The following is a 15,234-nucleotide window of genomic DNA, read 5'->3' as shown; positions in this document are numbered from 1 at the left end:
CAAGAAAAATCTGTTTTTCACCTGTATCGACTATTTTAATCTTGTATACAGCATAACTTTTAATACTCCCTTTCTACTTCTGTTTTTAATTATATTTAACATGTTATGAAAGAATGCATTATTAATATTTTTCAAAGTATTCATAACCTCTCTCTGGACCCATTTCTACATTCCATTATTTACCTCCCACCCTGCCACAATTCTCTGGAAAACAGGTTGAAAAGCAGTTCCCATTTGGGACATGCTGTCCTCAGAGTGGGGGGTGAGAGAGTAATGAATGGCAGGACAGAAGCCTTCAGGGCCACTGAAGTTCTGCCTTCACTCTTATTTCCTCAGCATGTCCCAAATAGGAGCTGATCTTCCAACCAGCAAGCCAGAGAGAAGGTAAATGAAGTAAAGTTACAGCTGATCCACAGTTGGAAGTAATATGAATAAAAAATAAGCTCCTGTTGCAAGCCAATGAAGTTTTGGGGTCAATACTATAGCAATAACCTAACAAACATCATACCTTTGGTATCAAAGCCCTCCATTCCCACTCTTTTAAAAGCTAAGAAATCCTTTATCTTACTATATTCACATCTCTCTTGTCTAATTTCCGTTACTGACTTCACCACTGTGGCCCAGGACATTTAAAACCTCAGTTCAACCTTTCAACACTTCCTTGTTGCATGAAACAAGTGTTTGAAGATAAAACATATATAATGCCACTAATATAAAACATGCAAAAGTACTATATACTATTTATAGATAACATATAAACACATTGTTTTGACTGACCTTAAGATATTTTTACCTCTCTTAGCTGTTTAAAGGCAAAATTTTAAATCGGAAGAGAATTGAGGGGTGACTATATAGGTAATATTGTGAGGGATGGTGAGGAGTACTGGGAATTTAACGCACTGAGACTCCACCACTGAACTACATCAGTCCTTTTTATTTTTTATTTTGAGGCAGGGTCTCACTAAATTTCTTAGACTGGCCTTGAATTTGCAATCCTCCTGCCTTGGCCTCCCAAGTCACTAGGATTCCAAGTTTGGGCCACCACACCTAGCTACAGATTAAATATATATCATTCTTCATACTCTACTTTTCTCCATACTTTGCTTAAAATATCACATTTTGAAAAGAATGATAACACATGATGCCAGTAAGATGGAGGACTAGGAACCTATAGGTTCCTCATTTCTCCATGGGGACAATAAATAGCAATATGTATAATAAAGCATTTTGGGGGAAACTTTAGAAACTAGTTATGGGGTAGCAACACCCAGTTGAGCGCATAAACAAGAGGAGATGGTAAGGAGAAGATAAGAAAGTTCACATTTTGTTTGCCCTAATTCCTCCTACCTCCAGGCATGTTTAGGCAGGATCAGGAGAATATTAACCCAACTCCTAGCTCTTCCTGTAAGAACTTGCACCTAGCATTATGGCTTATATGGGGACTGTCTGAGGAACTGGTTTCTATCTTGCCTGGCTCAGAGTATAAATGGAAAAGGTGACACAATTTGATTACCAGATGGGAGGCCAGTGAAAGCAGAGGCAAACTCCAGAGTACATTAGAGCAGCAGAGACTGTAGTTCTGAAAGCAGGCACAAAGGAGCAAGAGATTAAAAGCAGAGGAATATAACACACATGAAACCAAAACACCCTAAGAAAAAAACAGGAAATTAAAACAGTCAGAAACAACACGTATAAGGGCTGAGACTGTAGCTCGGTACTACAGTACTTGTCTAGCATGCACAAGGCTCTGGGTTCAATCCCCAGCACTGCAAGGAAAGGACAGGAGAGGAGAGGAGAAAAGAATGCTAGGATAAAAGCACATGCACAACCCCACAGAAAACATACCCCAGAAAAGGTCTGTGGTCTTAGAATCTCTAGCCAGGCTAATTGATAAATATTTTTCCCTTTATAATGCAAGTTCATAAATATTAAGAGAGGAGACTGTCTTCAACCCAATTTTCAACAAAAGATCACAAAGCATACAAAAAAAAAACACATAAACATGATTCAACCAAGGAACAGATAAAGGTCCAGAAATCAATCCTAAGAAAATATATCTATGAAGAGCCCAAGAAAAAATTTAAAGTAATAATCATGAAATTACTCAATGAACAAAAAAAGAAAACAGGTAGATAACAAATGAAATCAGGAAAATGAAGCTTGAAACGAAATGAGAAAATCAAAAAGAGAAAAGAAAAACTATTAAAAAGAACCAAATGAAAATTGTGGAACTTAGTGAGATCCTATCTCAAAAGAAAAATACAAAGTGCTGGGGATTTGGTTCAGTGGTAAAGCACTTCTGGGTTCAAACCCCAATACCAAAAAAAAACTGAAAACAGGATCTTGAAGAGATATTTATACATTCATTCAGCAGCATTATTCATAATAATCAAGAAGTACAAGCAACCCACATGTCTATCAATGGGTGAATGGATAAACAAAGTGTCTTTTATAATGCAATATTTTTCAGCCTTATAAAAGAAATCTGTCACATGCTACAACATGAATGAATCTTGAGGACAGTACCTTAAGTGAAATAAGCCAGTCACAAAACGACAAATACTTGTGTGATTTCACTTACATGAGTTATCTAAATTAGTCAAATTCACATAAACAGAGGGGAGGGAGAAATGGGGAGATGTTGTATCATTTAGTAAGCATCAAGTTTCAGTTTTGTGAGATGATAAAATCCAAAAGACTGGATGCACAATATATATATTTAACACTACTGAACTGTAATCTTAAAATGGTTAATAGCATAGATTTTGTGTGTTGGTTATCACATCATTTTTTTCAAAGTGATAAATTTTGAAACAAAATTAAATTAAATTAAATCAAATACCAAAAGTTCTATAAACTTGCAAAAATAACAAAATACAAAACTTTTAATAAAATACAAGCAAACATACCCTCCACACACCAAGAACTCATTTGAAGCACGTCTGCCAGTAGTTCCCATTGGCATGTCATCTAAGAAGAAAGAGAAAATTACAATCAGTTCTGTCATACCCCATGCTTTGAAAAAATGCAAATTTGTTCCAACATGATTATTATAAAACACTCGGAGTACAACATGAATGATCCATTTATGTTTCAATTCAACCAATGAAAATAATAGGTGAACACAGAAAATTGCACCCATCTGAATATACAGGATGTTGATCTTTCCATGCCAGTTCTACCAGCAAACTTATGGCCTTTTCCAAGGTAAACTGCCATATCTGTTGCAGTATTTAAGTATTTCTTCACCATCCAACATGTGTAGAAATTGTGCTTTTATTTTTAATTAGATTCCTTTCCATAGGTCACTGACAAGTTTTGAGTGTTACCATTTAGCTAGCCCATAAGCTCTGTGTTTTTTAAAACCTTTCCTTTTTTCCTCACTAGGTTTGTGTAATATAGTGTGTGTGGGGGGGGGGGGCTTTGTTGTTGCTGAGATAGGGCTCTCATTATGTTGCCCAGGCTAGTCTCTAACTCAGGGAGCTCAAGCGATCTTCCCACCTTAGCCCTCCAAGTAGCTGGGGCTACAGGCATGCTCCACCACATCAGGCTTGCTCTGTGGTTTTTATTGTACCATTCTGCAAAGAACACATATATCACACTATACCGGAAATTATCATATAACAAAGTCTATCTCAATCTATCTCAATCTAATGTTAAACTACCCCATCCTCCTGAATAACTCTTTTGAATATACTATGGAAGCTGAGGACTCCTGGACACAGTAGCACATGCCACAGGCCATCTTAGTCTACTCTTACGTTTCCTCTGAATGTGGGAGTACTGCACAGCTCAGAACTCAGGGACCCTTCTTTCCCTGCCACTGTTATATTCACTAACACACTGCTCTATGTCATTTTATGTGATATGCAACAGAAGTGTTGATCAAATAATAGATGTTTACAAATAAACCATGCTGCTAACCTATACTCAAAAGAGGGAAGAATCACAAATATTCTTTTGAATAACCCTACATAGGAAGTGAGACAGATGTTTATTTGTCACATCTCAGGTCCCTATTCTCAACAAGGGTATATTCTAGAAGTGAAAGAACCTAATAATGTCAGGTAGTGATTGGAAATATAAAGGAAAATAAATCAGGGCAAGGGAACAACAAGTAGTAGGATAAAAGAAGAGTCTATTTTAAAGATATTAAATAATTCCTATAAGTAGAAAGGAAGAAAAAGGGAAAAAGAGGCAAGCCTAGAAGCTAGGTTTCCCTTGTTTTGTAGCTTTGAGTTTGGAGCCACATATTATTATAAAACAAAATTAAATCAAAAGAAAACAAAACAATCCCTAGAAATCAAAAGTAAACTAAAGCCTGGCATAGTGGCACACACTTGTTGTCCCAGGTTTAAGGCCAGCCTGGGAAATAGAACAAAGCCCTGTTCCAAAACAAGAAGGGACTGGGGATGTGGCTCCGTGATACTGTATTTGTCTAGTATATGTTAGGCCCTAGGTTCAATCCCCAGGACTGCAAGAAACAAATAAAATGAAGCAAAGGAACCTAACCACAGATCATCTTGGTAGCTTAATCAACAGCAGGAAATTATTTCAAATGACTTTAAACTCAGTAATTTGTGTATCTCTAATGGATTATTCTAGAACAAAGAAACCCAGAAAGAGATTTTAAATGACTTTAGTAATTATACATTAAGTAATATTTATATTGTTATTTCAATGCAATATTGCTATTTTGAAACTCCAAAGAGAGAAAAGATTACAGCCTAAATTCACACAGATGAAAACACACACACACACACACACACACACAGAAAAGTCCACTGCCACAAAAATTTGGAAGATAGAAAGCTGGTGGACAAGTGATATTGACCTACTTGACCCAAGAAGATAGAATTTTTAACCCCAGAAGTAAAGCAACTTAATCACAGAACCCCAAAAGGCTTGAGTAATTAGCAGTACCAGAGACCTTGAAAGTAGGAACAAAACAAACAAAAAAAACCCTACAGGCTTATTTGAAAGTCTATTTAGAAGCAGTTAAAATACAGTAAATTATAACATTGTAATGTCTTTAAATTTTTTTACTAAATGAGTAATTATAACTGCTCATACCCGGGTTGGGGGGGGGGGGGACAGGTAACTATATGAGAGGATGGATATGTCAATTTTTTTCATTAGAGTACCCTTTTTACTAAATACGGATATATCTATATCATTAACATCAGATGTGTACCTTAAATAAACACAGTAAAATTTATTTTCAAAAATACAGAATATTTTTTTAAAATACAGAATTTTTAAAAAGCATTAGAATTTCATGTCCTTTCTCTAATTCAATGTAGAAAGGCCCAGACCCCACTATTGCGAAAAACTGGATGTTTCTATTGGGACAGAGTAAAACTGGGTCTCTGGATAATAGAGCACAAGGAAGAATTAAAGGCAAAGGTACTATGGTTTAAAAAGGTTAATGAGGGAAAGTAAGTAAGTGAAATTTTACACTGACAATTGAGTCCTCCTGACATACTACTTTACTGGTTCCCTTAAACAGTATCAGATTTATACTCTTTAGGCAGAAGATTGGATAAATCTTCTTTGAGGTATCTAAGTAGCCCTTCAAAAAGGAAATAGTCCAAGAAAATGCCCCAGCCATAGTACCCAGTACTATCAATCAGACCTAGCTCTATACAGAGATTTCAGTTTTTAAATCCTCCATTCTTAACTATGATAATCAAACAACAAAACAGAATATTACACCTTCAAATAAGAACAATGTCAAAGCGGGGAGACAAAGGACTGAAAATTAAAAACATGACAGCATAAATGAAAAACTCAACAGAGTGGTATTAAATAAAATTTACAGGAGGCCATTGTTTTGGTCTAAGCTCTATACTAGACCCCAACCAACAACCAGGCTAAAAATAGTCACTCATGCTGAAACTCCACCAGCAACCTGATACTTAAGCTTTTATCTGACCTTCCAAGAAATCTGGATTAGAGAGATAACAGTCAAATTTCCCAACCAAACTAGTTTCAAGTGGTGTGATCATAAGTTTTCTCTGCCTTAATCCTTTCACAGGAAAGGTAACCTAAGTTTTTACTCTAGGTTATCTGATGTTGACTCATCAGTTATTTTTTCATTATTCTGTCTCCCAGTCTGAGCCTTACAGGAAAAGTAACTTTGAAATAATAATTAGCTCTTTGTTTTTTGTTTCTGCTTTCTTTTATTTTTTTCATATTTTTTAGTTGTTAATAGGCACTTATTTTATTTACTTATTTTTATGTGGTGCTGAGGATCGAACCCAGTGCCTCACACATGCTAGGCAAATGTCTGATCTACCACTGAACCACAACCCCAGCCCTGTTTCTGCTTTCTTCAGCCCTTTTCTGTCTCTAAAATCAAGCTCCTCTGCTCAGTTTATAGGAACAACACATTCTGTTTCATGCAACAAAGTGTTGCTCGATTCTAGAATTGAAAATAAATCCAATTAAGAAAATTAAACTAAATTGTTGTAATTTTATCCTTTGATAGGATTAGAACATTAATGATATTTCCTAAAATATAGAGTATTAAGTCAAACAGATAGAAAATCATGGGCTGGGGCTGTAGCTTAGTGGTGGAGCGCTTGCCTAGCATGTGTGAGGTACTGGGTTCAATCCTCAGCACCACATAAAAATAAATAAGTAAAATATACGGGTTATGTCCATCTATAACTAAAAATATTTTTAAAAAATAAAATAACACCCTAGGAGAGTACAGTAAGAAGAAGTGACAGCATACAGAATACTACAGGGATACAGCCACAACAATGTTTATAGAAGCACAATTCACAATAGCTAAACTGTGGAGCCAACCCAGATGCTAGCGGTAAAAAAGCCCAATGGGTCCTATTGCTTAGTTCAGGACCTACAACTCATCAACACCTCCATTAGGCACATACATCCTTTGGTTCCCAACCCATACATCCTGCTGTCTCAGATCCCCCACACTGCCACCCACTTCTCGGTCACAGATTTAAAGGTATCTTTTTGCCTTTAACCTGGACTGTCCTTCCTCAGGGATTTTGAGATAGTCCACACCTCTTTGGACAAACCTTGGCCTCCGACCTTCAATCTTTTCACCCCCAGTGCCCCAAATCCACCCTCTTGCAATATGTTGAAGGCTACAGAGGCCCTCAGGGACTATTATCATCTGGCAAATCTCCTTGCCCACCTACAGGGAGGAAAGCACCCCACCACAGCCTTTAAGGCTACGGTAGCCCTCAGGGACTCCCTCCTTGGGCAGATTCCTAAAGTCCTAGTCCTCTCACCTTCGGGCTGCCAGAGAGACACTTACCCTCCCCTTCCTCTCTGCATGCCCTGCCTCTCCCCCTCTTTCCAGCCCTGGGAGTATCTGGCCTCTCCAGGAGGGGTCCTGAAAAGCCTTGGCCAAGGTCTCCCACGGTTCTGGCTCTGTCCAGGACAAGAGCTTCGACTGTCAGGATTCGGGGACGACCAATCTCTGCAGCTCGAACCTGCCACTTAGGCACTCCTGATTTTTTGGCTCTAGCAGGGAGGCCCCTTTTGCCAAAAAATCAGTTTCCTCCTTCTCTGCGTCCTCTTCCCTCCTCCTTACATGGGTAATGTGTCCTCTCTGCCAGTCAACTTTCCCCTACAATGACTTTTGGATCAAATATAGCACCCAGGCCTGGCCCACTTATCCCTTAGACAACCAAAGCAGATGACACCTTTTTGGATCCCTGGATCCCTCCATTCTAAGGGATCTCTACAATTACTGTGCAAAAAAATGGGTAGAAATCGCTTATGTCCAGGCTTTCTTCTTGCTCCGATCTAACCCTGCTCTCTACACCTCTTGCAAACCTCTACAAATTCTTCTAGCCCGTCCAAAGGGCGCTCAACAGATGACACAGTTCTCCTACTTATATCGGGCCACTCCACAAAAGGCCCAAATAGCAGTAAATAGGTCACACATCTAGGGTTCTCTATCTCTCAAGGGAAAAAGGTCATTACAGTAGACAGAAAACAGCTTATTGTGTCTATACCTACACCAAAGACATACTCTCCTTCTTGAGTTTGGCTGGGTACTTCAGGGCCTGGAATTTCTCCCACCTTGCCAGGCCGTTCATCTGGCCAAGGGCCCCCAAGATGAACCCCTACCCTCAGCGATAGGGAAGCCCTTTACAATCCTTAAAAAGGCCCTCCTGGGCTGGGGATGTGGCTCAAGCAGTAGCGCGCTCGCCTGGCATGCGTGCGGCCCGGGTTCTATCCTCAGCACCACGTACAAACAAGATGTTGAGTCCGCCAAAAACTAAAAAATAAATATTAAAAATTCTCTCTCTCTTTAAAAAAAAATTATTAAAAAAAAAAGGCCCTCCTTCGGGCATATGCCCTGCATCTCCCCGACCCTTCACCCTCTATGTACATGAAAAACAGGGACAAAGTCTGGGCGTTCTGGGTCAGGAATATGGACCCACATTTGCACCAGTGGCCTACCTATCCAACCCCACCGTCAGGGGCTGGGCCCCATGCCTCAGAGCCCTAGCAGCAGCCCATGACCTCCAGAAAGAAGCACACAAACTTACCTTTGGCTCCCGGGCTAACCATCTTATCTCCTCACCATCTAAATGATTTCCTCACTTACAAGGGGCTACAGTCACTTCCTCCTTCCAGGGTTCTATCCCTCCTTGTCTCATTCCTTGACTCTGCCTCCCTCCTCCCATTTTCTCCCTCATAAGATCCCGTCCACAAATGCCTGAAGGTATTAGAGTCGATTTTACCCTGCCCTACCACCATTTCTGAGGGACCCCTGCCCTCTTATATACGAAAGGGTTAAAGTGGCGGGTTATGCTGTCATTTCCCTCTCATCCATCATAGAGGCAAAATCTCTCCCACTCAATACCACCAACCAACAAGCTGAACTCATAGCTGCCACAAGGGCATGTGAGCTAGTAGAGGGAAAAACCCTCTCCCTATATACAGATTCCATAACCTGATCTCCCACGCAGCCATTTGGAAAGAAAGAGGGCTATTGACCACCAGAGGGATAGCAGTCATTAATTCCACACTTATTTCTGGCCTACTCCAGGCTGCCTTCCCAACTGGGAATAATCCATTGCAAGGGCCATCAAACTGACTCCTCCCTTACTACTATGGGGAATTCCAAGGCCAATCAAACGACTCAATCAGCCACCCTACAGAGTTTTACCTCCTCTCGGCTACTCTTTGTTACCACGGGGGATCGGCCCAAAGATCCCCAACAACTCTTCCGGTTTTTTCACTCTCTATTCCATTCAAGTCCACAGAGTCTCACTACTTTCCTTCACTCCCTTTTCACCCTTTCCTCACGTGATAAGACCCTCCTCCAACAGATCACTTCCGCTTGTCAGATCTGCCAGAGAACCAATACCAATATCCATTAAAACCTAAACCTTTCCCAGCTTGTGGTCATTCCCCGGCTGCAGACTGGCAGATTGATTTCACCAACATGCCCCAAGTAAAAAACATAAAATACCTTCTTGTATTGGTAGATACTTTTTCGGAGATGGGTAGGGGTTCTGTAGGCAGTTCAGGAGACGCCAGAACGCCTGGCATTTTTGCCAGAGGGAATGGTTGAAAGGTGACCCTGCTCCGGGATTAGGGCGGCTCCGGGATTAGGGTGGATCCTGATAGGATTAGAATTGGCGTGTGGAGTCCGGTGGAGGGAGTGTGTTACCGGGAAGTGTGTGTAGAGTGCCTGTGAGAGTTTGGGAATAAAGAGTTGCTGTTTGAACCTACAAGGCTTTGTGGCGGCTCAGTTATTTGTGCCCAGCCAGACTGCTGCATTTGGTGGCCCGTGCAGGGAAAGCTTGAAGCTTGGAGGTAAGTGAAATTGCTCGCCCCTGAGGAAGAGCGAAAGAATGGGTGACCATAAAAACAATGTGTTCTTGTTTTGATTTATTTTGTTTTTATTTCAAGTTAACTTTCCCTAGTACTTTCTCAGGCAAACTGGGGAAATGGTTGACTCAAGGTTTGAAATTGTTAGAGGAAGGAGGCACCCCAGTAAGACCAAGAACAGTTAGGGCGTATGTTGATACAATACAAAAATGTAGCCCATGGCTTTTTAAAGAGGAGTTGTTGAATATATCACAATGGGACCATCATGGTATCCTGTAAAAATATTTTTATTCAACAAGAAAGAGACGGCTAGTTCTGTTTACTACACTTGTCTAAGATCTTGGTTTTTACAGACATCTGATTAATTTACAAAGCTAAAGTGTTGAAACATCAACCACTAAATATAAAATCAAGTACTCTTTACTTATTAAGTTACATAAGGTAATATATTTAAAATATTATAAAATAAAACATGTGTGTTTTCATAAATTGGTAAATGGAAAAAAAAAGTTTAATATTGCTTTGTGTCTGTGTCTTTGCTGAAACAAGGTTAATAAGAGTTAAGATTCTATCAGGTGTAATTTATATACAAAGAGTAAAAGAAGTCTCAGTTGGGTTTCAATTATAGTATTATAGTACCATAAAAAACATAAAAATATTTCATCTTATTAAGGTGGAGTAATTTGTCTAAATTCAGAAATTTTATAAAGGTTGTTTCAGAATGTGAATTTATAAAAAGGGTTAATGGCTAGAAAAGAGATATAGAAAGATTCAAGATGCAGAAATATATTTTAATTGGATGGTTAAAGGAAAAAGAAATGTTTCTAGATGAGATAATCTTTGTGTGATAAAGTAAAAAGTTGTAAAATGTCTAAGTAAGTTGCAAAAGGCTTTAAAAGGTTAAATTAAAGGTGGTTAAGATGCCTTCATGGCAGAGGAAAGATTGCATCATTCGAAGCCTAGTTAATCTTAAAAGCAATACTTAAAAAAAAAAAAAAAAACATGAAAATGGAAAGATAATAGGATAAAAGCAATTTGGATAAAGAAGATTAAAAATTTAAAGTGGAAAACTTTAAAGACAAAAGTACAGAAAGGTAAAAAAAAAAGAGAAAGAAGACGTAGGAAGACAAGAATTTTAAACCCACAAAATAAGAAAAAAAAAAAAAAAACTAGGAGGAAAAAAAGCAACTAATGATGAATGTACAAACCTTAGAAGAAAACTAGAAGATAGAAACATAAAAAAAGGTTAAAAATGTCAAATAAAGGTATTTCAGATAAAAAATGCAAAAAGCTAAGACAACTATTAGATACAGACATTCAAGATAGAAAAAAATAAGAGAGAGAACTTTAAAGTCAAATATTGGATAAAATAGAAGAACAAGGAGATTATTAGTAACTTTTTCAAAAAGCCCATCAACTTTAATTTCTGGTGGTGCAGAAATTAGAAGTCTCAGATGAGGGTGTTAAAATTTATAGACAAGAGCCAATTTAGAAAACATTAAACTAGAAGGAAATTGGTTTAAAACCACATCAAAAAATTAAAAGGACTAAAGTAATTCTAAAAACTAAGGCAAAATGCTTTTGGAAGACTTGAATTTAAAAGGATCTTTAAATTTCCAAAGGATATATATAGGATATTTCGAAACATCATCCCTGAAGAAAAATCAGTTAATGTTTTACTTAACAGGAATCCCATACAATCCACAGGAAACAAAGCATAGTTGAAAGAGCTCATCAAACTATTAAAATGTACTTATTAAAACAAAAAGAGGGAATTGGAAAGGGGTATATATCCCCCAAAGATAAACTTAAAATAACCCTTTTTACTGTAAACTTTTTAAATTTGGATTCATCAGGGCTTAGTGCTGCGGAAAGGCATATGTGTCCAAAAAATGTACATAAGCCCAAGGTACTTTGGAAGGATATTCTAACAGGACAGGTCCTGACCCAGTGATTGTCTGGAGTCGGGGGTCTGTTTGTGTGTTTCCACAGGGAGAACAGCAGCCGATTTGGATTCCACAGAGATTAACTAAAGCGATTTCTACAGACTAAAAAGAAGACGATTTGGCTCAAATCCATAACAGCTGATATTCAGAACTCCAGTTTGGCTATTCTTACATCTGCGACAGTGATCCGCCCACACCTGGAAACTAATGAATAATGAACACCATTAAGGCCTATTTCCAATGTAAGAAACCTTGAGGCTTACTTGTGGGAATACCTTCAGACTCATATGCAAGTTACAGGAAGAAGGATATCATAAGAAGAGTCAAACCCAGGTGGTAACCAGGATGCTTTTTTTTCAATATCTATTTTATTATTGCCTTTTCCCACATCATGAAGTTCTATTTTATTTTTTGAGCTCATACAGACCTAGGTTAATATTTTGCTGATCAGTTCTATTTTTTGACTATGGAGTTTTTAAACATTGCAATGGAGATTTCACCTGTGAAAAGCTACAAGGACTTTACTATTATGTTATGTGTTGTATGTATTGTGTTATGTGTGCACACTTCTGTTTTGTGTTCTATGTCTGTATGTGCGTACGTCCATATATATGAGGAGTGCTCATGAAAAAATGGATCCGAATTTTTTTTTATTCACGTGATTTAAATGGTTTAATTTAAATTGGGTAAACAGCTGTTGAGGATTTTTTAATATGTGAACAAAAAAGGAGGTTAACAGATCTGTTTATTTTTACCTTTCCTTTTCATTATATTTAATAATTCTGTTCAGGATAATGTAAATTGTTCAGAAAATTGTTTTCTTATTGCCTGCTGGAATGTGACATAATTTTTTTTTTTTTAGCCATTGTTGCCAGAATTCCTATCTTCATCCCAGTGCCGGTGAAGACAAAGATAAAACTAAGCTACAGCTTCTTCAAAAGCTATCACAGTAAACTGTATAAACTGATGCATCAATGAATAATAACTCAGCAAGTGATGCTCAATCAAGGAGTCGATTTACTTTGGGAGGAAATGGACATATTAATACATTCCTCTGCTTTAAACTGCTTGCAGAACTTCCATGGACTATGTATCACTTGCATACATTGTGAACTATCTGTTGGCATTTTGCATCCTCCCTTTCTGCTTGTGATGGTCTAAAATTTGGGGGCCAACAGAGGTGAGGCAAAGAACCTCACCCCCCCACTGGCACCAAGGCCAAATTTGGGGGCCAACAGAGGTGAGGCAAAGAACCTCACCCCCCCAACTGGCACCAATGCCAAATTTGGGGGCCAACAGAGGTGAGGCAAAGAACCTCACCCCCCCACTGGTGCAAAGGCCTATCCACAAGTATGGCTGTATGCTGGACCGGTAGCCAATGACGGGTAAGATCCAATTACAATGGTACCAACCTAAGACAGGAGGCTGACGCCTTGAGGTCAGCTCATCCTATGACGGGTAAGGACCATATGTAGTATTGGACAACCTAAGACAGACACGGTCCCTAAGCCACATGCTTGTTGCTTAATTAAACAGAAGGGGGGAGTTGTTGAGAGCCACAGTTTAGTCAGAATGATGCCTGGCATTTTTGCCAGAGGGAATGGTTGAAAGGTGACCCTGCTCCGGGATTAGGGTGGATCCTGCTGGGAATAGGGCAGCTTTGGGATTAGGGCGGATCCTAAAAGTAGCACCCGCTACTTTGGAGTTCCCTGGAGTTCCCGTAGCCCAGTGGAGGGAGTGTGTTCCCGGGAAGTGTGTGTAGAGTGCCGGTGAGAGTTTGGGAATAAAGAGTTGCTGTTTGAACCTACAAGGCTTTGTGGCGGCTCGGTTATTTGTGCCCAGCCAGACTGCGGCACTTAATTCCATGGTGAGCTTGGTGAGGGTCTCTTTAAGGTACCAATTGGTCCTTTCAACCTTTTCAGAAGCCTGGTGGCGGTAAGGGCAATGGAAATGCCAAGGGAGTGATAACACGTGAGCCAGTCCCTGAGTTATCTGCGAGGTGAATTCTGGGCCATTGTCTGATTGGATAGAAATGGATTTATGTGAGTAAGCAACAGATCAACTACCGTAGAGGCCGGCTTGTTAGAAGTGGGAAAGGCTTCAACCCATCCCCAAGTCTTGCTGGTATGGCTACAGTGATTAAAGTTGCTTTTCTGTCTTTCAGTATTACTATTGTTTGTTTGGGGCAAACAGGCCAGACCTGTGTTTTGCGGACCCTAAATCCTCACTAGAGTCAGCTCTTTAGCCTAAGACTCTAGTAACACTAGCACAAAAAATAAATTAAAAATTAAATACTTTCATATAGGAACATATAAAATGATGTATCAGAAAACATTAAAGAGCACATAACATGGTGGGATGCTTCATCATGTACAATCAGAGAAGTGAAATGTTATGCTGCAATTATGTACAATGAATCAAAATGCATTCTGTGTCATATATACCTAATTAAAATAAATAAACAAATTTAATTTTTAAAAAGCATTAAAAAATTAAAGAAACTTAAACAATGGAGACACAAACATCTTGATGATAATTTAACACTGTAAAAATCCTAACTATCCTTGAACAAGTCTATTGAATCAATGCAAAATCCCAAAATGGTTTTTTAAGGCATTTTTTATGGAACCTGATACTGAGAAAAGCCAATTGCCAGAGTGATTCTTAACAATACTATCACTCCCTTACCACCATTTCCAGATCACACATATGCTTGACACACAAATATAAAAATTATTATAAAATAATACAAATAGACCAATGCAATAGAATGGAGAATCTCAAAAGAAATTCAATCCTATATTCAAACCTGAAATGACAACTCTGTCACTGCATTATCAGTGGAAGAAAGATAGAACATTCAATAAATAATACTGATATAATTACAGATCCCTACACCTTACTCTATTTACAAAAATGAATTCCAGGTAAAGTTAAATATGAAAAAAACTAAAAACCTTCAGAAGGAAATATAGGAGAATACCATTCTAACATTGGAGCAGCAGGATAAAGATCACCGGTACAATTTGCTTGTACCAATATTTTATAGAGTTGGAAGTTGTCCCCATCTAGTGTATCTACTTAGAAGAAATTCTAGCACATGTATACAAGGACACCTATTAGAGTACAATTTAAACAGTGAAATGGCAGAAATAATCTAATATAAATCAGTAGGGAAATGGGCAATCTGGGCTTTAGTTGTGCTATAAGATTCAAATATGAACAAAACACAAACAGTATGTATCCAGATCTATAATAAAAACAGGAAAAAGCAAACTAGAGAAGTAAGCATTCTATAAACCATTTACTTAAAACTATGAAAAGATTAAAATACTATCTATTATATATGAATACATATTAAAGGATAAAAATATCTATAGGAAGAATATCTGTCTAGAAAAAATAGAAAGTAGAAAATGTGAATGTTCCTATAGAATTTTTATACCTTTAGGGAAAA

General features: G+C 38.3%; 1 protein-coding gene across 5 annotated transcripts in view; it reads right to left on the bottom strand.

The window, feature by feature from the left end:
- Ulk2 (unc-51 like autophagy activating kinase 2) overlaps positions 1–15,234 on the bottom strand; it is a 96,350-nt gene that overhangs the window by 42,138 nt on the left and 38,978 nt on the right. For 3 of the 5 annotated variants that reach the window (XM_058572020.1, XM_058572022.1, XM_058572021.1), the window contains 2 exons: positions 2,910–2,970; positions 1,514–1,579 (listed from right to left, as the gene is read on the bottom strand). In XM_058572020.1, the coding sequence (XP_058428003.1) occupies positions 1,514–1,579; positions 2,910–2,970 (127 nt within the window). The remainder of the gene's footprint in view (positions 1–1,513; positions 1,580–2,909; positions 2,971–15,234) is intronic. The other 2 variants (XM_046422056.2, XM_046422055.2) reach the window with 1 other exon arrangement.

This window comes from Marmota monax, unplaced genomic scaffold (genome assembly GCF_021218885.2).
Source record: "Marmota monax isolate L192 unplaced genomic scaffold, Marmota_monax_Labrador192_F-V1.1 WCK01_AAM20220418_F8-fsc00311, whole genome shotgun sequence".
Taxonomy (NCBI): domain Eukaryota; kingdom Metazoa; phylum Chordata; class Mammalia; order Rodentia; family Sciuridae; genus Marmota; species Marmota monax.
The sequence above is the reverse complement of the archived record's forward strand: the minus strand, read 5'-3'. Positions and strand labels throughout refer to the sequence as shown.